General features: G+C 47.3%; 1 protein-coding gene across 5 annotated transcripts in view; it reads right to left on the minus strand.

Annotated features, from left to right (window-relative positions):
• Nucleotides 1-8,097, minus strand: part of ACTN1 (actinin alpha 1) — an 87,308-nt gene extending 79,211 nt beyond the window's left edge. For 3 of the 5 annotated variants that reach the window (XM_039552418.1, XM_039552421.1, XM_039552417.1), the window contains exon 1: nt 7,917-8,096. In XM_039552418.1, the coding sequence (XP_039408352.1) occupies nt 7,917-8,021 (105 nt within the window). In that variant the 5' untranslated portion in view covers nt 8,022-8,096. Of the gene's footprint in view, nt 1-7,916 lie in introns of all 5 variants that reach the window. The other 2 variants (XM_039552420.1, XM_039552419.1) reach the window with 2 other exon arrangements.
• Nucleotides 8,098-23,997: the final 15,900 nt, after the last annotated feature.

The raw sequence follows: 23,997 nt of genomic DNA on the forward strand, positions 1-23,997 counted from the left end.
GCTCCCAGTAAGCCCTGGGACCTGGTCAGAGACCTACTTGAAACCCCTCCAATCTGACTGACAGACAGGTGATATGGAGACACACACTAGTGGTGTTCACTGCAGTGAGTGTAGCCAAGACACGGTCTTTTCACTTGCCAACACTTCCCATCTTGGCTCCAATACAGTAGAAAAATGACAGGTTTGCTGTCATTTCTCACCTCACAGGGTTGAACACATTTCCAGTCTACATAGATAGAATGACAAATCAAAGACTCATCTGGATGAAAGACCAAAATCCCTGCTTATGCACGCATACCCGAGCCCTGCCAATGGGAGCTGTTTCAGAACACTGAGGGTTGAGAATGTCTCTGCAGAGTCTCATTCATGTTGTAGTGCTTCAAAGCAGCCATGGATTTGGAAGCAGAGTAAGAGAGGAAAACTGCAGGTAAAAGCATGAAGACAGCAAGCTGCAGTACGTATGACAGTTGACTTTCAAAGGTCCAACCCAGCCCTTGCCAGTAAGATATACTGATTGCCAGCTGAATGGCCAAGACACAATGACAGGAAATCAGCATGGAGAAAAAATGGTTCTGCTTTACTGCCTAATAGGGAACCAAGAGGTTAAACTGGCACCAGGCCACACCACAAACATACCAAGTTCTGCTCTCATACAGTATGAGAGCAGGGAATGGCAATGGCAGGATGGGAACAGGAAGTAAGTTTTTTTTTAATTAATCGTATTAATGCTAGTGCTTTTATTCACCTAAGCATTTTTTGAATTGGCCCAGGAAGTCCCCAGTTCTGTCTCAGGGATCTGAGTGACTACTGGGAACCTGTATGTCACTCTCACGCACTGGGGTCAAAAAGAAGAGGTGGGTGGTTCTACAGACTTCAATAGAAGGCTTCTCTGGCATGACTAACACCAGACAGACAGTACTGCTGCTGACAAGTCTATCTCACCACTCTTCACCAACTCCTCCCCACAGATTCAATCTCTGAGTAACATGCTTCAGCCCCAAAATCCCAGAGTTAGAGCAAATCTTATGCCTCTGTGAATAAAAGGTGACTGCCTTTCTTGCTGAGGTTATGTTTTTCCCACCCTGGCAGTTGTGAAGCATGTTACACCTGCTTTTTCCCCCTTCAGGCACAGCTCACATATTGCTTTGATGGGATGAGAGGGTTTTATAGTGCTATAGAAGATGTGTAGAAGTCATGCTAAGCACATTTCTTATGATAACCATCATGCTTCCAACAGTCACACATGGCAAGAAATCAGTTTTATATTCTCATATGGAAGAGCAAACTGTTGCACTGCCTTCCATCCTCCTCAAACATAATTTCTTAGACTGTACAAAATACCTCAAAATCACAGCAATACATCCAGCAAGGCTCTGGGGCAGACACAACACATTAAAGTGAGACCAGTCCATTGTATGTCGTATTTTTGCAGCTTCCCAATGTTTCCCCAGACAGCTCTCCAGCCTCTTTTCTACTGCTTTTTTTTTTTTGACTGCTTTCTGCACCTCATTGTCAGAAAGAGCACAGCCATTCTCCGATAGCGTAAGCGCACCCCAGAGAACAGCTTAAGTGTCAGGCACAACAGTGATAATCCACAGCCAGATGGAAAATGCTCTCAGTCCTTCACCAGCACAGCCATGCAAGTTTTCACCATCTCTGTCACTGCTGCTTGTGCCAACCTTAGTGGCACAATGCTTTTAGTGGATTCCAAGAGTCACCACAGAAAAGCACACAGGCTCACAAGGTGGCTGGGGAGGCCACCTGAACCCTGTTCCTCCTCCACCTGACAATGTGTAAGAGCTGCACCTTTCACACAGCACACATGAGAAGACAAAGTGCCTACAGCAGGAGTAGCTGGGACTTCAGGGCTAGGAGGAACCTGTACCATTCACTGGGCCACCACTGTAACATACACAGCTTCTAAAAATGTGATTCCAGCGTTCATGAACACTTCTATTGAACAGGTTTACTGTCCCACATTCTCAGTTACCACCCGGTTATACTTGAATTATACACAGACAACACCATCTCATACAAAAGCACACGCTTCCGAGGGACAAGTTCTCACCCCACACACAATAAAACTGGTTTCCAAACAGCTTCTACTTATGGATGCCCTAAGGAGCATGCCACATGCCCCAAGCTATGAGCACGGCAATTGGTCAGGGCAGGAAACAATGCTACCCTCTCTAGCCTTTGCACTTAATGCACTGAAAAAATGTCATTACTAAATCACATGCACAAGAATTTAAACTGGTTGCCTGAAGCAGTCATCAAGAAATTCCCCAGACACACATACTTTACATCACTGAGCTGGTAGCTGGATGCCTTTGAGGTGTTTCACCCTTCCCTAGAGGATTGGAAGGAAAAGTTCAGTACAGATTGGCGAGTACCATGTTCTCATAAACTGATCCTTGGGATCTGTTATACACTCCCCCTGAAAGAATCCTGCAGTCTCCTTTTTAACCCATGCCTGCTTCTTCCTTAGACTCCCCCCTTACACAGGATTCTGAATAGGAGGGTAAGTCATAGCAAAACACACATACCTCATTCATCATCCACCATGAAGTTATAATGAATAATAATGTTCTTGTTAAAAAAACCAAACACGCATATCCTGATGCAACCTGATCACAGAAAGTATCAGGCAGCTCCCACACTCAAGAACAAATAACTGATCTACAAAGCCAGATATTTCCAGAGTTCCCTACAGCAACTTTTGAGTTTAACATTTTGAAAAGCAAGTATCTGGCAACAAGCTACCTATGTTAAACAACAAAAGTTTGATCTGAAAGACAGGAGATACCTGGTGACCTATATTGCCTGCCTGTTTGACTGCAAAAGAGCAGCTGAGCAAGCAGCCTTACAAATTTCACCATTCTGCTTCTGTATCGATACTGGTCAGTACAAAACAAGGCACACAGAATACTCAGGTACATCAGGGCCACCTTCCCTGCACCACACCCACACTGCAGAGACCATGCAAGGACCATCCCTTGCTATCACCCACACAGAGTACTATGCAGTGTCACAGCAGGAGCAAAGCAACCCAGTGCAGTGCATTCATCAACAATGCACAGTTATTTACCTCATGGCTGAATCTAAGAAGGCACTGAAAGAAATTTTAGCAAACTTCAGTTTAAGAGTGTTATCACACCTTTTTGTGGGTCCACAGCAGCCACCACAATGGTAGCTTTCTGGAAGTCTAGATACCTTTCTCAAAATAGACCCTATCTGGACAAGAGAACACTCAATTCAAGTGAAAAGGAAGCTATGATTGTGGCTTTTACATTTTATCAGAGAGAACAGTCACACTCGTACCACCTGATTGGAGCATGCTTACCAGCAGGCTTGGAGGTGGGGTGTTTCCATGACGGCCCTGTTTGATGGGTACTTTCTACCATTAATAACCCCACCTCAGAGAGGTGATTAGCACAGAAAAATTCAAATCAGAAGGGCAGTAAGGCCTGCTGGATGCAGACACAGCAGGGCCATGAGACCCATGGCTTCTTAGGTGACGGGATCACCCTTGTATTTATGTGCATCTTTACATGCAGTGCATTGCACAGAGTAGTGAGAGGGCTTTCAGGAGACCTGTGTAGGAAACTTGGGTTTCTAACAGGAAATTTCTGTAAGTTCATGAACAACTGTACTTAGTAAGCACTTCTTTGGTGCAGAAAAGGTGCTCCCAAAGTCTGTGCTATCACTGCTTCTGCAGCACCATAAATCTGACCGGTGCAGTTCTCAAAGCCAGAGATATAATTTCCTGCCACACTGTCACAAAGATGCCAAAGTGGCAAGGCAGAGCAGCAGTGGATAAAGCACAAGGCACATTAGTTCCATCAATTTGATTTTTGATTTTTTAAAAATAAAGACAAGCATTACTATCATTCCTTAGAGCATTAAAGTTGCATATGGCTGTCTTCTACACACTGCAAATGAACACTGCTTCCTACTCCTATTGTCAAGAAAGCAGCTGTCAGGTCAAAAAGCAATCTGGCATTTAAAGTTTCTCTGCCAGCTCTACAGTTGAGACAAGTTGCTTCAGGCCAGATTTTAAAATAAACCTTGAGCAATGAGCTCATTAAAAGAGAATGGCCCACATGAGAGCCAGCTGTATGCAGGACCTGAAGGCTGACCCCTACCAGCACCCCCAAACAAAGCCAGTTTCACCCCAGCATTATTCCTGCCACTCAGGATACAGTGGCCACAGACTGCCCTTATAATTACCCTTCACCTCATCTGTGAAGATCAGCCAGGCATGCTGAGCACCAAGTGGCTCACCTAGTCTCTCACACCATATCCAGCTCCTTCACCAGCCTGTCAGGAAAAATTTGAATGCTGCAGCTGGTAACGTGTCATCAGCAGATAGAAATGTCCTTGTGGGCACAAGTGACAATCTCTTGGCCACTAAAGACCACGTGTGTACTTTTTACATGGCAAGCCTGTCTATATCGACAGCTAGGTGAGTCCATTGCAATGGCTTTACAGCAAGTTTTGCTTTGTAAATCTGGGAAACAGCAGGATCAATCTTGTTATGCCTTGGCTAGTGCTACTTTGAGGCTTGACTCCAGAGAGAAAAGAAGAGAAGGCAGAGGAAAGAAAAGGCTGTTAGAAGAAACTGCTGAGATGAGTTCAACAGTTCAAACTACTGAGATGTAGTTCAAAGGAGAAAGTATTTTAATCTCCAGAAGAGACCCCCTGCTCCTGCACAAAAGACTGTGCAGAGGCTTACATCAGGTGAAAAGTAGCTGAATTTGTTTTGCACAATAGGGGTTTTTTTTGCTGCTTAAGAATAGCGGTGCTGTGACGAGCTCCTTAAAACTTCTTAGAGAGTCACTTCGGATAGACGTGAAAAATTGGCTTCACAGGAAAAGCTGCTTTCCTCCCAGGAACTGTCACTTTATCCAACTTTCACCCTCCACATATGAAATTCATTCTGCAGTTTGCCTATTCACCCATTTCAAAGCACCATCCCAGACAGCAAAGGTTGTAATGTCTGTCTCAGCACAGGTAGGAAATCTGCAAACCAGTTCCCAAAAGCTCAGCAAACTTGTCCTTACAATGCGCTCCTGTAGAGGCTGTTACTAAAATTCAGTAGATCTTCCCACTTCTGCCATGAGTTCTGCTGAGCCCACGCAGCCAGGTGAAGGGGAGCTGGACTTAATTCATACTTGAGTAACATTACTAGACTGCTCGCTTCCCAAGCCTCAGCTGCACAAAGCGTGGCAGAACTGCAATGAGGCACAGCTGTCCACAGCCTACAGAGCCTTACTGAGCCAGGACACAAGGGGCTGGGCTGGGAACAGCCAGCAAGACACAGACACTTCTTGCACAGACATTTGCTCACTGCATTACTGGCCATGCCACCACTTCAGACATGCAGTGCATGCTCCCAGAGAGGGCCCAAGAAAAAAAGTTTCAAGTCTGCCTCACCAGCTGGCCTCAGTGTTATAAATAATAATGCCAATAATTCAGTAGAACTTAAATCAGACTGAGGTGTAGAAAAACCCAAAACATGTGAGTCAACAAGAAAAGACTGTGCCTGAAAAGAATCTACAGGAATATTCGGTAGGCATGAATCTCTCCTCTTCCTCTCAGTAAGCTATTAGCTAACATGTACTGTACTGAACATTTAACTTTAATTACTGCAACGAATTCATTTCACAGGTAAGAAGGACTGACAGTTTTACTACACCTCACTTTGCAGGCTTTTGCTTGGTAGATACTGTTACCTCCCTACCTCAGAAGGAAGCAAGCCCCAAGATCCCAACAGGGCTTTTAGTCACATTCAAACCCCCAGAAGAACGAGACTGTCCCTCAATATCTGCATCGCCTGTCCAGGCTGGGGTCCAATCACCAATCCCTCTGAGGGGACATTAGCCTGATGGGCTGCAACTGGGAAGAGCCATCACTCCCAGACCTGATCCTCCTAACTACAGACACCAGCAGGGTGGGTCTCCATGAAACTTTGAGCTTGCACCCACTGCAGAAGGGAACAGCTTCAGCTGTCCATCAGCAGGAAGAGAAACAATGAAGTGATCCCATCACCAGAGACAGACATTTAACTATACAGAGTCCTCCAGTCCAGCAAGCTGGAGAGTGACTCCCAGCACATCAAATTCAACTGGTAGGTGTCGACCACCACAAGAAGTTGCCTGTGATTATGTTGAAACAGACGTATTCATTACTTGAAACTCCCTCTTGGCTTCTTCCCTCTGCACAAGTAACCCAAGTTAACAGAGCAGCTCTCTGTCACCCTCTTGTGATAGGACCAAGAGGACTTAAAATCTCCTGGATGGAGGCAATACTAAAAGAGCACGATATTTACAGCATGTACTACAACCTTGGGTTTGAGACTTCTTTTGAGTCCTAAGGTTCCACTCCTACTTTTGACAACCAAATCAGTGTCCCCCTACTTATAAAATATTTTATCTCACCCTGCACCATAAAAGGCAAAAAACCCCAGAGCATGACAATAATTTCCCTTCACAGCCTGTCAGCAAGGCTGGCGATCTTGCTCTGGGCCCCAATAGCTGTTTCTAGATGTGTTGGCTAGATACAGGCATAAGACTGGGAAAAAAAATTGCAGCCAGGCAGATCTTTTGAAAAGGAAGAAACTTCCCTCGTCAAAGGAATACAGCTCTGACTTCTGATAAGCCACCCAGCACTCACAGCCCAGACCAAGACTGCATTCCTCACTTTTCCTTTGCTGAAATAGTACCTCACATACTATCAACTCTTTCTCCAGTAAATGCCCCTGCTTGTATACTTTAGTCCTCATGCTGTCTACTCTCAGCACTCAAGTCCTGAGCAAGGAAACCTCTGACAGCAGCTCTATAGCTATCACCTTCCATTAACTCATCAGACTCCTGGGGAAAACTTTCTCAGTGGGACCATTTCAGACAGCTCTGAACAGGAAAACCTGAAAACCTTTGATCTGGAAGCACAGGAGGGGAAGAGGAGAAGGATTAAAGAGGAATAATCACCTTCTCACTGCTGTGTTTTCCTTCCCAATTGTTCCCAGCTTCCTACAGAAAGCCCCGCACCTCAGGCTACATTATGTATGTTAATATATCATTTGTGCATAAAAAAGCAGTATCATCCCCCCTCTCATGGAAGGTCTAGGGTTCTTCTGCTTGTTCACAGCACGGGGAGTGCAAGGCACGATCCAAAACACGAGCCCAGAGAAAACGAGGGACTGGCTGGGAAGCCGGTGGGAGCCTGCTGCATCCCCAAGTGCCCCGGCCATGCCAGCATGAGTGGTGTTCCAAATTCTGCTTTACTGTTGTCTGATGGAGTGACTAAAACGGAAACGTTTCGGGGATTAGGATTCCTGAGTGATCTAATACAGGATGCTTTTGGTTTAAAGGAGGAGGGGAAAAAAAATTTAACTAGCGAGCAGCGAAGCTGGAGCTCCTCCTGAGCTCCCCTCCCCACCGCCATCCTTTCGGTTTAAAAAGGGCCGAATGTTACCATTTTTGGACATAAGCTCCGCGCAAGCCCTGCCCTAAACCACACCATTCAAACCAGAAGCCAGTTACTGTCCCGCCGCCGGCCGGCGGGGCCGGAGCACGGCCGGTGGCGGGGGGGGATGCGGAGGGGCCCTGCCACCGCCGTCCTCGCTGCGCCCGGGCGCACCTGCGGGCCGGGAGCCGGTGACCCGGCCGACATCTGTTGCTGCGGGGGACCCGCCGCAGCACCTCCTTCCTTCTCTCCCTCCCCGCCCCGCCATCACCTGCCCGCCCCGCCCGCCCCCGCGGCCCCGCCGCCTCGCCCCGCCACGCCGCGCAGCGCAGCGCCAGCCCCCGGCCGGGCGCGCACCGGCCCCGCCGCAGCGGTGGAGGGGGCGGCGGGGCCGGGTCCCGGCAGCCCCACAGGATGTATGCCAGGGGAGAGGACAGGAGTGCGCCCACCTTCCTTTGCTGCTTCTCCCAGGCTGGGTCGAGGAGCAGGTCCCGGTCCCAGTCCTCCTCCGGCTGCATGTAATCGTTGGTCTGCTGCGGGTCGTAGTGATCCATGGCTGCGGCCGCTGCTGCCCGTCCCGCCGCGTCGCGTCGCGTCCCGCCGGTGCCGCTGCCCGCTGTGCCCGTACCGGCCCCGCGGCCGCTCAGCCCGAGCGCGCGGCGGCGGCGCCCGCTCCCACCTCTCCGCCTCGGCCGCGCGCAGCACACGGGGGCGGGACGCCCCGCCCATCGCCCGCCTCCGCGCCTCTCATTGGCCGCGATCCGCGCGGCCGAGCACAGGCCGCCGAGGGAGAGCCCCTCGCTCATTGGTCGTTATGCCCGTCCGTCACGGGATCCGCGTGCCGCGATAAGGCGGTTTGCAGCAGCCCCGCCCAGCTCGCGGCCCGCCCGGCGCCTCCCCGGCGCGCGGCGGAGGCCGCGGGTGGGTGCCCCGTGCTCCTGCCGTGCTGTGAGGGGAAGCTCTCCGCCGCTTTCGGGGTATTTGTCTTTCAAGCGCTCCGCGGCTAGACGGGGCGCAGGAGCCTGTACCAGGCGCGTCCTCACGGGTGGATCCGGGTGGCAGAATCACAGAATATTCTTGAGTTGGAAGAGATCCACAAGGATCATCGAGTCCAACTCTTGGCCCCGCACGGGACACCCCAAGAGTCACACCCTGTGCCTGAGGGCATTGACCAAATGCTTCTTGAACTCTGTCGGACTTAGTGCTGTGACCACTCCCCTGGGGAGCCTGTTCCAGTGCCCAACCACCCTCTGGGCGAAGAACCTTTTCCTAATACCCAACATAAACTTTCCCTGATACAACTTCAGGTGCATCCTGTCACTGTGAGGATGTTTCCTTGTGGCACAGCTGGTGGCCCATCCTGCCAGCCCGGGCGCTCACTCACAGCCCCACAGTCCTGCTGCCCCACTCAAAACACAGCTTCCTTGTGGGGTCATGCAGGTGTGCCCACACCTAGGACGCAAAAAGAAAGGGCTGTGTTATCCTGTTCCTGACTGGTAACCGCTGGTCAAGGCTGGGATTGCCAGCACTGGCAGCCAGAGTCCTCACACCCGCAGTCAGCAGGTGAAGCTGTGGGGCATCCAGCGCCGCGGCCGGGCCTCCCAGACACACCTGCTGCTGTCTGCCCACAAATATCCTGTTTGACAGGAAAACGCTAAACTAATGTGCGTTTGGCTCATCTAGCAGATCCCTAGAAGGGAAACAAAACGTATTAAGGAGTGTACCGACACGCAAACGCTCGACATGGGCTTCCGTCAGTTGAACAAGTGGAGGGGGGAAAAAGGACAGCGGCAGTTTGTTTGCCAAGTAGTCTCCCTGAGAAGCACCATGGCATTTCTCACAAAAGTGAGAGGAAGCCCGAGGAAACGCCGTTCTACAACACCGTGCAGGGCAGAGTGAGCTTGTGTCCCAATTCGTCCGATACAGAGGAAGCAGAGGGTTTGGGGCCCAGGAATGTGGGAGAAGGGGTAGCTGAGAGTGAATTAGAAAGATGCTGCAAAGCACCAGGTTGAATTGAGCTGAAATGTTCCACATTAAGTTGGATTTAGCCCTGAATTACACCAATGAGCTCCACTTGCAAAAAAGGGGAATGTTTTCTCCTGCTTCTTAACCAACATTGGAGGTGAAATTGGACGTATTCTTTCACTTCTTGGCATAAATAACTGTCCATATAATGGACAGATGTATGGTATAATGGTACTCTATGCTGTACACTGTCTTCATGTGTCATATGATGCTCCTTATGTACACTTGCCGACATCAAAAACACAAATATAATTATCAGAATCATAACAGTTCTGCACCGTTCAGAGACTTGTATTCATTTTACCATGCATCACTCAAGATAAAGATTATTTAAATATGTAAGTACAGTAACATTCATAATTTTGAAGAGGAAAGGCCAATTTTTATTTCATACAACTATTCGATGAATACCCAGTAACAGAAATTGTGAACCAACAGCTACAGCCTGATCACATGATAGAAACAACAAAGACATCTAAAAGTTTCGTACCTACTAGTTTTTATTATTTATGAAGACACTTTCCACCTGAGGAATCCAGAAGAATATAATGTCCTCTTTTCTCCCTCACTTTACCACTGAAGGGAAAGGTGTTTGCTGCTCAGAAGTGCACAGGAGCATCATGCAACCCAAGCAACTTGGGCAGCTGCCGAGCTGGTTCTGCAGAGGGACACAGGGAGTAAAACCATCCAGTGGCAGTGACAGAATCACATTAGATGCCCATGAAACACATTGTACAGTGAAATGACCACCTCACTGGGGTTACCACCCTTATTCTATGATATGGGCATAGAGACCTTCAGTCACCTATGATAAGTACTTCTCATTTTCATGTTTTGCCTCCAAGTTGCCCTTTATTGAGGGGCAGGTCTTTGTGGGCTTCTTTTCCTCAGTCTTTTTGGTTTTCTGCGTTAGCGTTTTAAGGATGTTCCATTTCACAGTGCTGACACAGTACCTCTGTCTGGCCCAAACAACAAGGAGACTCAGGGACCAGAGAAGTTAAGACAATAGCATTTTCCATGTTCCTACAAGAGACAGGGAATGGATTAAAGTGTAGAAGAGAGCACACTTCAGACTTGACACCATAAGTGGACAAATCCCTGACAACTTGTGTATCCCTGTACAAACCAAAGGCTTGATCCAGGCCATGCTCAGTGCCATCTCTCCTGGTGGAGGCAGGGCTGCCCTGAGGCACAGGGGAAGCCATGGTGCAGCAGCTGCTGCAGAAGCTACACACCTCCATGAGCAGAGCTCTGAAAGGCAAAGCCAACCAGTGCCTTCTACATGGTAGCAGGAAGACAGAAGAACCTGCTTGCTTCTGGACACTGCAAATGAAATATTGGATGGCTCATTCCTCGTGCCACCAAGAGGGAGACTTAGGTTTGAGTCTCTTGTTCTCACTCTGATTGAGCAGAGCTTGCCTGATGATGTGCCCATGGCTTAAAGATGCAAGAGGCAGAATTTGTTGCTTCTCTCACTTCCCAGGCACCAAAACTGGCCATGGAACAAGTGTGACAAGCTTTGGAGGTAAATGTTGCAAAGTTTTTCTGGAAAGGGAACAGCTGCAGCACAGTAGAAGAAAAGCAAGCACCGGGATTAGTCTCTTTCTGGCTCCACCCTTGCCTTCACACAAAATCTTTTTTTATACGAGAGTCACTGAGCTCTCAGACGCACCATTATTTAGCTCCAGCTTAAAAACTCTACTTAAAATCCATTCACTTTGATGTTCTCCATGATTGCAAGTCTGCTATTTTGTAGTACAGTGCTTGAAAAAAAACCAGCCCTCCCCCATCTTCAAGTATATCACTTGTACAGTGGTATCCTCAGGCTGTTTTCCGGCAGAACCCCTTTCTGGCCATGGCTTGGAATCACTTTCCAGAGAGAAAGCCAACAAACATTTCATTTCTTCTGAGCAAGGCAGCTGCCTCATCATACTTCAGCAACAACACACCGCACTGGCTTCTTTCCCACATGGCTCTGCCACTAACCTGCGAATCTTAACACTGAGCAGACAGCAATATCATTGCTATGCCATCCATCACTGCTCTGGGATGAGCTGGGTCCCTTACACATACAGCCAATATAGGTAGGGCATGCAGCTGTAGGTCACAGTAGTTGTCAGCAATCCCTGCCTGAACAAACCCACAACTGCACTCAGATATGTTTAGAGCAAAGCTCTTTGAGGGTGCTTGCTCAAGATTTTGCATGCTGCTGCAGTGGTCTGTAGCTGTCTGCAGACCCCAGGCTCCATCCATCCATCCATGGGAGAGTTTTGCACAAAAGAAGCATTCCTGGGGGAAGATCTGCAGGATTCTGCTGCAGAAATGCATTGCCAGAGAGCTCAGTGCTGTGGTCACACAGCCCCTCCATCCCTGACAGGTTACAGAGAGCTGGTGTAAGACCTGATCGTGCATGAAGTTCACTTGCTCATAATTTTTGCTCCACAAATGATGCAGGCCTGGGATAATCCTGTAGGGGAAACCATGGAGGGTGATGGATGGTAGAAATTTGATACAATGCAAAATGCAATACAAGCAGGCCAGGCACATACTGCAGTCTTTAATTCTTTGTGGGGAAGTGCATGGTGTGAGAGTTGAGGCTATGTGAGTTCTATATGCAGAACAAACACATACGAGCACACATCAACATATCTGGAGCAGACTGTACTGTCAGCAGCCAGGGAATGCTGTGCAATTGCAGTGGCATGGCAAGGTATGAATGCTGTGCAGGCAGATGGTAATGCCAGAGCTGCAGCTCTTTCAGGCCTTTCCCCAGGAAATCCATGCCCAGAAGTGTGTGCACAAAGCAGAGTCATTTGTAGAACATGAGAAGCAAGCCTTCTGTCCCCCTCAGCATTTGTAAGGCTGTGGATGGAGTCCCCTGTCTGGCTCTGGGTGCCAGTTTTTAAGACAGATACACATCAGCTGGAGAGAGTCCAAAGGAGAAGTAACAAGAAGGCTCGGAGGTCTAGAAAACCTGACCTTTGAGAGGAGACTGGAAGAAACAGGCTTTGTTTAGTCTAGGGAAGAAAAAATTTAAGTGAGACACAGTACCAGTCCTCAAATACATAAAAGTTTACTGCAAAAAGTAACACATTACACCATTTGCCGTGGCCACTAGGGAATCTGGAAATGGTCAGGATAGCAAAGCACTTGAGGAGGCCACCAAAGGAAGCTGCTGAATTTCCACTGCTGGAGATTTTAAAGAACAAGTAGGACAGTTATAAGAAAGGCCGAACTTTAGGGACAATCAACCCCACCATGAGCTTGGAAGATGAACCCTGTGTCACCTTGCGTGATCCCCTCCAACTGGGTTTCATACTGTGCAATACTGTCAGCTTCAGAGGGTAAGACAGTACCATGAAGATACATGATTGTAAAGAGGCTAATGATTGAAGAAAAGTATTTACAACTGTAGGGACATAAAAATGTAAAATCAGACATACGGAACCTGACCTAGACAGTCTCATCAGATACCCATGTGTAAAGCACACTGCAGCACAACTGCTGCAGGAACTTGACTCAGCTGAGAGAGGTAAGGTGAAAGGAGCTGTGGGAAAAAATACATTTATATACACTTACATGGACAAAAACTGCTTTAAATCCACTTCCAGCTGCCTCATAAAGGAAGTGGCAGTTCTCTGTGTTACAGCTACCATCAAAACTCACCATCAGTACTCCAAATGCTGACAGGAGATGCTTCAGTCCTGGTTTTGGCTTCTAAATGCACTTCTCATAGCCTCGCCATCTCCTCATGCTTTTAGCATCGTTTATTTCAACAGTTAGATGGGTCACAGTGTCATCAAACTGCAAACTATATTCACAATCCATGCTTGGGTATGGAGCCACAATGACAGATAGTTCATAAAGGGCTAAGAAAATGCAGATCCATGTGATTCTAGAGAGGCCTGCCCTCATCATAGTGCATCATCAGGACATGAATGCTCTAAAATGCTTTAAATGAAAACTAAGTGTAAAGGGAGTTGGTCGATTCTCACCTGTTATCTGTGGTCTTCAGGATGCTAATCAAGGCTCCTGTAGTATCATCTAGTGCTCCTAAGGCTGTCCTGGGAGAAACACCTGAGATTTTCAGTTTCTTCTGTACAATTCCAAGCTACCTGCCTCCACCAGCAGCAGAGGTGGCACAGCTTAGCACAGTGTGGTGTGGAGGAAGAGCTCATTCCCTTTAGAAAAGTAGTTTGTACAGCTGAAAGACATACCAAGAGCCTTCCAGGCTTGTCAGCTTGTTCTCAGCACACAGTGGTCCAGCAGTGAGTGGGGAACATGATACTGAGTCAGTGAGGCTGGGATCCAAATTCAGACTTTTCTCAGAATTGGAGCAGGACCCACATGCTGAGCCTAAAGTCACTAGGCTCCAGGAAGTGTATTTTGGGAAGGCAAGCTAATGGAGCAAAGCTATCCATTGTACAAAGAGGTATGGCTATGGGCTTTTCTTGAAGAAGTTCCTTCACCCCACTTCTCTGGAGGGTTCAAGGAGCACCTGGGTGGCTGGCAGCCTGCCTGTCTCTGCAGGACAGGTTAAGCTTCTGCGCTCTGCAAGCAAAAACTGCTGCATAGAAGCAGCTATGGGTTATGCATGCCTTTGTACAGAAAATCATCTTGTGTTCATTATTCTTGTCTCCTAACTAGCTCATTTTCCTGGCTGTTTCTTCTCTGTACAGTGGGAGCAACTCTGCACAGCTACTGGAAATCAAACTGCACAGTGCAAAGTTACCTCTTGTATCAGAAAGCTTCTTATTTGGAAAGCAGCAGAGAACCTCATAACTTTATATTTGCAGTGGCTTCACTTTGAGGAAGGTGACACTTGTGGAGCAGTATGTCCAGTGCTGTAAGACAAGCAAGGACGATGCTGCTGGGCAGCACCAACAGCATACAGCAAGGGCAGCTGCTCAGCAGACAAACTAAGTAAGCTGCTCTCCCCAGCTTCCTTTAATCTCTTCTCTAAGAGGAGGCTCCAAACCAGCTGTGCAAGCCCTGGGCTCCCCTGCAGTGCTTTGACTCTCTGAGCCATGACTACCTGCTTGTGCCTTCCCTCCAAGCCTCTCATAAAATTAGCTTTGATACACAGCAAGTAAAGAGGGAGGTAAGAAATGCAGACAGTGGCACTTTGAGACCAAGGGAAGGAGGCTCTCGGGACAGCCCAGCCACCACCTCATTCAGGCTGGGCTGCTGCCTGTGTACATGTTCCACCTGTGCTCCCTGTGGCCGTAGCACAGCAGTCAGGGCCAGAGGTCATCTTTACCATTTAGAGTTTATCCCATAAATAGGTCTTCTCCCATCTCTAGGAGCTCTTTCCAGGGCATCCTGGTCTCCATTTATATATTCTGCTTTTAAATTTTTTTTTTTTCCTTTGAGAAAGCCTAAGCTATTTCTTCAATAGCAGAGAGGGAGATAAAGTGGCTGAGGAGTAATAAATACTATAGAGTGGTAGAGCAGACCTCACATTAAGCCTGAAATCCACATGTCAAGACATCAGTCTCTCGTGTCTTTTGGTGGACCAACAAATTAACCCCAGTGGATTGGTACATGTTTCTTTCCTGACTTTTAAAAAATATTATTTATTGAATTAATTTTTTTGCAAGGCAGGCATCAAACAGAGGCCTTCCCTGTAGTTGTGCTCCTGCCCCAGGAAGGACAGATGCATTTCCACGTGGGATGCCTGGGAATCAAACTGCAGGCTTTTTACATGACAGCTTTAAGCAGGGTTTAGTGTGGCTGCTGTCCAGCCCAGCAGTCAGTGACCCTGACCGGGTCTCCTGGATGAGTGATGCACCCAAGCTGGATCACGGCAGCACTGGTGGACTGGACTCCCCTCGGATCACTCTGTCTCTCCCCTACCCCAGCGGTGTCTTGTGCTTGGTGTAGGGACAAAAGCCGAGAGTCCCTGGTGGGCCATGCCATGTCCCCCTCTAGGTTTTCCCACCCTGGGCTGTGCCTGGCCTCACGGCGCCCGACCGGGAGCTTGAAGGTTTCCACAGCCATCTACGGTCAGGCTGCTTCCCGCAGGCCGGCTCGCCCCCCCCGCAGGAAAGGTGGAACCCTTCCAGCCTTGTAAGGAGCGGCAGCGGGGGCGATGCCGTCCCGCCGGCGGAGGGTCCCCGGCTCCACCGCCAGCGGGGTGCTGGCTCCGCGGGGCAGCTCCTCCCACTCCCGCTGCAGCGCCCGGCTCTCCCTCCTGAGCCAGAGCGGAGGCCCTTGGAACCTAAGCTGTGAAACGGAGGGCCAAACCCCAACTGGGTGCAAGAGGAAGAAACACCGAGCGGGGAGTTTGGGGCTGGGCTCATTGCTTGACATGTGCACTGTTTAAATAACTGTCTAGGTAAAGATGTGCTGCTGTATATTGCCCTCCAGGTCACAGGCAGAAAGCAGTGGTGCTGTCCTCTCTGGAAAGCTGCCCTTACAGCTCCCCTTGGTCTTCCCCACTGAAAAAGGAGAGCCACTTGTTAACATCAAGGAAGATGTGGTTTTTTTCTTCTGTTCTGGCCAACAGCAAACTCACCATCAATGCTCCTGGCCAAAAATACCCTGAACATCCCTACCACATCCTCTTCACAGGGCAGTAGTAGATGGGGTTTCAGCACTCTCAGCTGGCTGGGAGGCAGCCTGCATGGCAACAGCAGCCTGGCCCCTGACCCTATATATTTAATGAAAGCAGTGCTGTAGGAGAGCTTGGCAGCTTTGGGGATGAAGTAGGAGCCTCATCGTAGGCAGAATGTTCTGGCCTTGGGGCTGACACAGTGGGGCCTACTCCTACTTGGACCCACTTGGGAAGAGGTTGTTGCAGCCCTGGCATGTGCGTAGTATGTCTCCTCTGACACTGAATCACTGGCCCTATCTCATCTGTCCCACACAAGATGGCAAACACCTGCTTTTCTTCAATCTGCAGAGGAGAGTTGGAATCCATTTTCATGAAAATTGTGAGAGAAAGGCTAAAGGCTGAAGTGTTATCTCCCCATCCCAAGCTGCAATATGCTATCTCATGGCAGTCATATCTTCTAGAGGAATGAACCTTACAAAGAGAGGTGTCAGCCAGCTGTCATTTGGAAGAACAGAGACAGTATCGCCTGCAGAAGCAGCCGTGTAGCTGTTGTGCATCCAGCATTTTTCCACTCAGTGAAGGCCGTTTCTCCAGCTAAGATGCTTGTTACCATGGTCTCCTTCTCCATCCTAGCATTTTGGTGATATGCAGCCTGATATATCTTGCTTATACCCACAGCTCTGAGAAGGTGATCCCAAGCAGTCACCACTGCCTCAAACTTGTCGGACAAGAAGTAAGGACATCCCCATCTGGGGAAAAGAGAGATGATGAGAATGAGCCACAGGGTCAGTGTGCTGGGCTCTTTCTCTCAATTACTTAATCTCTTAACTTTAAAAAAAAAAATTAAATAATATCACAGGGTATTTTTTTATTGCAGTAATTCCTGTGATATCTGATGTTGCAGGTATTGGGAAATAGAATTATAGTCAGGGACAGCAGAAGGTCTCCCACCTTTGGTGGCAGTGCATGGACCACAGGGCAGAAAAAATCATCAAGGATTTTTATCTTGCCATAATCACTGTGCAGGTTATGCACATTGTACCCAAATGGTTATGACTGGAGAAGCTGAGCTAATGAAGCATGAACCTCAGAAAACTTCCTTGTACTGTTGTGGTAAAGAGCCACAGGTGCTCTTTACTCTCTCTTGTAAGGTTGGGCTGAAAAAAACCCCATCTTTCAGGTACTGCATCAGCCAGGACTTTGAAAAGTCTGGGAGGAAAAGAAAGTGACCTGGTCTTACTATAAGACTTGGCAGCTCTGGGGCTGAGTTTTTGGCACTGTCCTGTTCCTCTGAACACCCCTCTGACACCTGACATCTCTGGGCCACACTGCTCACAGCACTGCAGTCTAGCAGACTAGGAACTGGAAATGCCAAGATACTGAGATTTTGTGAAATATCCTGGTTCTTTCTTATGAAGTTCCATTCCATATCCTACACTTTCATAAATGAACTTAGACAATTCACAAGATAACCCCCAGGCAAGAGCCCTAGATTATAATCTTCCTTTATAGCAACACCCACATGAAAGAAAAACCCTCGTGGCATAGTCTACCTGTCTGTGTATAAAGGTGGTTTGCTCCTTTTTGAATGGTAAGTATTTTCTGAAGGGGAAAATGTGAAAAAATTAAGAGAGCTGCCAATTGTGTGAAATGAACTGACAATATTTGTATGGGAAATACAGTGAAATATATTGTTTTCTACTACAAATCATTACAACTACTGATATGCACAGTACTAATGGTCACAGCCATCTCAGGTATAGAGCCAGAAATATGCTCTACGAGAAACATTTCTAGTTCCCTGCTAATAGAGATCTTCCCACAGCTAATGAAGCCTATTTTAATCCCTATTTATTTCAGACCCAAGAGTACCTAAGTGCATCTCAGGTACCTCAAGTATGTGGTACCCTGAAGAATAATGGAAACCAAAACCAAAAAGGTGTGAATATTTGATGAAGAACACAAGGGAACTTACATGCAAATTACAGTTTTGCAAACCTTTGCCAAGGCGGTGCCAAATTCAGCCCTAGAACTACACAAATATATATCAACTTGGTTGATTAAGGGGGTTTGTTGAAAATTTATGGTTAAGTCCTGTCCTGACAGCACCTTGTTGAGGTGTCCTGTGACAAGACAGAAGACAAAATTTGGAAATAATTTTCATCGTATGTGTGCATAGACTCTGTTCACATACTCATAATTTCTGGAACATACTGCTTTGGGGTTAATAATGTTTCTGGGATCTTTATTCAAGGATGATTTTCTGCTAAGGCAAAAAAAGTAACCAAACATCCCCCTTCATCCCCCTGAGTCCCTAAACTGTCATTCTTTGAAGGACAGACAATGCAAAAAGTGCACAATTGACATTGTAGAAAATAAATGTAAGTACTTCTTCATCCCCTGACTCAAGTAAAGCTCCATTTTGGTCGCCCTTGTGCTGAGTTCAGTTTAGCACCATAGCACTCCCACTTTAGTGAGAGGAGAGCAGAGAGTGTATGAGCCTAAGGTTACTGGAATACCACTTTATAACATGCTCAAATAGTGTCTGTTAGTAGTAAAGCTGAGCAGAGCTCACAGCGTTGTGTCATCTCTGTGCACATGCCCTCTGCCCAGGGGCTTAGGCTGGGGCTGTAGAGCTGCTGGAACAGGCTGTGTGGCTCTTGCTGAAAGACATAAATAACTTCACTCCTTTCTGGTTCTGTTTTTTTAAACCATCACATTAGCCACAAATTTACATTGCTGCAGCTAAAAATAAATTTAAATATCATGGGGTTGTCTGCAGATGTCTGGTCTCTTTGTGACTGGCACCTGAGATCCCTACACATGAAAAGTGAAGTGGAGAGCACAAGGCTCCCCATTTTCTCCATGCTTTTGTGCTTTATTGTCTCTGGACATTTGTCAGCACTGTGCAATTGCTGAGTTTCCTGTCCAGGGCCAGTTTCCCTGTTTGCCCAGGACTTTCAAATAGCTCTGGGGAGAAAAAGTCCAACCCCTCCTGTATGACCACCACAGAGGAGAGGTGAGTCCCAGCCCAGCTGCACAGATTTTTTTGAGGCATGACCAAGGCTCATGGCTCTGGTACTTCTTTTGGAGCACAGTGATGGCACAGCATGTTTGCCAATGCCATCTGGTTTGGAATGAGTCCCCTGACCCTTATTATTTTTCAGCATGATGTGTCTCAGGGCACTTGCATCCAAGCCCTTGGGCACTCTCTGGGAGTGACTCCCATTTGCATCATAGCTTTTGCACACAAGGGGAAAAAACCAACTACCTACAATAGTGGTAATTATGGCAAGAGCAATTAAAAAAGGAGGGAGAAAAAGGGTCTAGGCCCAATCCAAATTGTGTATGCCCAATACCAAAACTACTATTACCTTGAACAGGACTGAGTGCTGGTTTCTTCCTGATTCCCAAATAAAGCTATGGAAGAGGCACACCTTGGATTTACAGCAGCATTTTCTCTTGTACTTGCTTATCTGCTTTGTTCATTTATCTGTGACTTAACATTCATATTTACAAAATCTAGCCCATCCAACAGGTTTCTGGTAGCATAGTCACAATGTATTGCATACATCTAAAACACCCTGAGAGAAAAAACCAGCTCCAAGAGCTTTTTAAACATCAATAGACTTCAGTTCTGCCAGAGCGTTGGTGGAAGAAATTAGAGATGGGTGCAAATGAGTGAAAAATTCCTGACACTGTTCTCCAGTCTGGTTCAGCAGACAGACCAATCTCCTTGGAGCAAACTCATCCTTCCTGACAGCATTTCTGTTTCCCCCTGGTCTCTGCCTGCACAAGCCAGAGACCTCCAGGCCCCCATGGTCACTGTTGATGAGGGTGTTTCCCCTGAGCACAGCCCAGAGTTGCATGTGTGAGCACCCTTTCACATTGGTACCATCCCCTTTTATTAGGCACATTCAGACCAGCCTGGTCCCAGTGTAGGTCTCTATTTTCAGATGAGCCTGGGATGGATGCTCTGAAGAAGGAACAGGGCCAGTATCTGTCTTCCAGCTTCCCTGGAAGAGCAGAAACAGTATTCATTCTATGTGTAGTCCCACTGAGAAAACTTCAGGCCTTGCATTTTAATATATAGCTGCAGACACATCTCTCACTCCTTCCAGCTTGAATGGGAGTCTTGGAAAGAGCTACCGCTGCAGGGCGTAGCCCTCAGGGAGGGCATGTACATGCATGGACTGCTGGGTGGGAGGCACTCCCTGAACTGCTAGGCAGGGGATTGGCTGCTGGGGAGCCCCCACCAGGGGATACCCTGGGCTTGATGAAAAACAAAACCAGAAAACCACACTGGGCCCTGGGCTTGTAATTCAGAATGGAATTAGGATCTTGAATTTCACTCTGGTTTACTGTTTGTGGAAGTTCAAGGCAAATTTTTGTGCAGGCCAGTAGAAGTCTGTCATTCTTGAGTACCGTCGGGAAATCCAGTTTGGAAGGGGCCCCGGGAGGACAGCTAGTCCAGCTGCCAGCTCAGAGCAGGGCCAGTTTTCATCAGGCTACTCAGGCCAAAAAAAGCAGGATTTCACTAACACTCTCTTTTTCATCCTATCTGCTGGCTTGAGAGACTGGATTGTGTTTTTACCACATTTTAGTTACACCAGCAATAGAGAAACCACTGCAGCTCTGCCCAGCTGATGAGTCAGGTTCTGTTTTGCTTTTTGCCCTGGTTTATATGAAAATGGCAATTGGTAAGAGCCCAGACTGTCCTTAGCTCCACCAGAACAATGGCCATTGTCCTGGAAAAAAGTAAATCATGCTGAGCCCCATTATGCTACTTCTAGTGGCCACATTGTCTTTGATAAAAATAACCCAGGGCTATTCCTTAAAAAAACCTCATCTGAGCTCCTCATGAAGGATGAGGCTTCTCGATAAAAAAACATGTCTGAACGGCATAGCATGGCCTCACAGCACTGCAACTACAGTTCTGGTCATGACCTCTTCTTGTGGTACCTGAGTTTTGCTTTGAGATATCCTGGCCAAACAGAAAGTGTGCTGGGTCCATGCTTCCTGGGGTCCAGGTGAGCATGTAGCCCTTCCCTCACAGCCCTCTGGTTTCACCAGGAGCCTTGTAACTGCTTTTTCTGGAGTCCATGGACTAGAGAAGGGATGACTGATGTCTGGCTTTCCATCACACTGTGCTGAAAAGCAGCATTTCAGCTAAGCACTGAGACCAGGCAAAAGGAAACATGGGGAAGGAGAGGCTGTAAAGAGGTGAAACACAAAATAGGCAGAAGCAGTGGCGTGAGGCATGGAAGCAAGAGGGTTTTGATGGCAAGATTAACCAGGGAGCATGCGGAGAGACACTACCTAAAGTGACACGTCAAGAGAAGCTGAGGACCACACAGGCTTCTTACAATGGGACAAGATGTTTCTGGCCAGGCTTTGCAAAGTGTATGGAGGAAATAGCTGGAATTTAACACTTGGCATGCCTATGTTCTATACCAAGAAGTAGCATTTTCCTCTTTGCTTTTAAGGGAGACAAGCCATCTTAAAACAAAGGTTTAAATGATTGAAAAATCTCTCCCGGGCAAACTTTGTGGGTGTCTGGTAAGAGGCAAATGAACTGTTTTGATAGCACAGCATCTTCCCCCACTGTACTTTCAGAGGCATAGAGGCTGCTACTTTCAGAAAAAATTGCATGAGGGAAATGACAAATAACTGATAGATTGAAAGGCTTATCTCAAAATCCTCCCTTGCTTTCTCCCCGTTCCACGTCAAAGAGAGGTCAAAAATAGAGATGGAACACTTGAGGGTCCTAAGGACTTTGGATTTTGCCATTTTGTCATACAGCCAACAGATTCAAGCTTCCAGTCAGTGATTTTTAAAATCAATATTGTATTGATGTCAGTATAATCCTCTAAGGCACAAAATAGGACACAAGCAGGCAGGCAGATTTCCAAACTGTCCGGCCCCTTTACATCATTTCCTCCTCGTAACTCATCCTGTATATTGTACCTCTGACTTGACATCTCCGGCTTCCTTTAGATAAGGGAGAAATTCTTCTTGTGTCACGTGAACTTCTTCAGTTTTATCACCAGTTTCTCAGATAAAGGGCTCACGTGAAGCAATCATTGCCGAGCTCACATTCCTATCTTCTAACAGCAGAACACGGAACTTTCTCACCTTATAAGGATGAGTTCCACTGCGTGTTCAAAAGGTACTGCAACTGCTTTAAAAGATTTCGCAGCCTGAGTATTGCAGAAGGAAATGTACCTGGTACCCGCCCTTCTGGATTAGCCAGCAACCTGACATTCCTGGGATGCTGTTCTGTGCGCCAGAGCAAAAGCCATTTGGAAGTTTATATTCCATACTTTTTTGTGGACAGATTTTCATCCGTCTCCCAGCATAAGCCAGTGCTGGCTGCATTTAACAGAAAAAGTTAGAAAATTTCTTCATTGATTCAGGAACTGCTTTCATAGATGGGAATTCAATTCCCCAAAGTCCGTTCTCCTCACTCCATGGTGGAACTCCAGGCTCTGAGTATGTCTGCTACTGGTGCCTAAAAATCAAGCATGTTAATGTGCTTCTATGTAGAAGAACCTCAAAGCATTTCCTTTTTACTACATGTGAATAAAATTGGAATGTAAATGTATTAACAAAATAAGCACTGGCATTTAAAATGAGGCAGAGAAACCAGATGCTCTGTCTCTTTCATTATGCAAAGCAAGAAGGAAGTGTCCCAAGAAACACCAAATGGCACCTGTTGTATGGAGACCAGGCTGCCTATTCAGACTTTTATGCGATAAAATGGACACTTTAAGATTTACAAAATATGCAGTTCAGCCTTTTAATTTTCCTTCATTTTTGTTTCCAGTTTTGAGGCTACAAGTCTTTGTTCCACTCATAGTAAAAAATAACTGTTTTGGAAGCCAAGTCCTAGGGAGGAGGGGAAAGGCTCCCTCTTTGGCAGCCCATTTAAAATCCAGGCTGTGATGATGAGTGATGCACTTCAGGCCATTTCATGACAGGCCATGCTGTTCTGAAAGGTTTCCTATTTATCACAACCCTCCTGGCTCATGCAAAGGAAAGCTCAAGAGCAGAGCTGCCCAGCGTGTCATGCTCCTCTTCACTCCTGGACAGATGTGGGACTGTGTGGTGCTGTTCTGCAAGAGCTCAGCTGCTCTCTCCTCCTCTCTGCGTTTTCCTTTTAGCTCCACTCGTGTGAGATATCTCAGTAGGACAGGTCAGGAGCAGTAGGACAGTCCTCAAGGGTTACACTGAGTGGCAGGGAGGCAGAAAGGTCATCTCTGGGTGGGAGCAAGGCCGGATCAGAGAAGTTGGAGGTCAGTGTCCAACTCCAACTGCTTTAGCCAAGACTGATGCCAAGAGAAGAGTAGGTTATTTTTAATTAAACCAACAACAGAGAAGGACCCATGATATTGTTCTTGAATAGAAACTATTTAGAGGAATAAATCATCACCATGGAAATGGGGAGCTTTGCCAGAGCAAGGCAGGAAACAAAGCACAGAGAGAGATACCCAAGGAATTTTCAGCCATGATAACTGCAGCAACTGCTCTTTTTGGGGTTGCACCTTTGGTCTAGGGGACCCCAAGTTGCCTTCCTAAGCTCATGGGGCACAGGGGAGTCAATCAACCCAGAAGCTTGTGGTGGGATGCAGCACCTTTGCAAAGCTACCCACCAGCACCAGCACCACGTATGCTTGAGGTGGGACATGGAGAAGAACAAAACTGTAATAGGAGCCTGCAAAACAGCTTTGGGAAGTAAAATTAACTACACAGGGATTAAACCAAAATGAATCCAGAGGGCTTGAAGCCTTGAGACATTATCAGCTTCTCTAAGTCCTGATTAGATCAGAATGCCAGTTCTTTATCTTGAAGTCCTAAAAGGCAAGGACAAGAGCTCAGCTGAAAGGCAACAATCCCTTCCTCACATTTAATTATTTCTTATGTCCCTGACACTCATCCTACCACTACAG

The sequence above is a fragment of the Corvus cornix genome, chromosome 5, assembly GCF_000738735.6.
Source record: "Corvus cornix cornix isolate S_Up_H32 chromosome 5, ASM73873v5, whole genome shotgun sequence".
In the NCBI taxonomy this organism is placed as follows: Eukaryota; Metazoa; Chordata; class Aves; order Passeriformes; family Corvidae; genus Corvus; species Corvus cornix.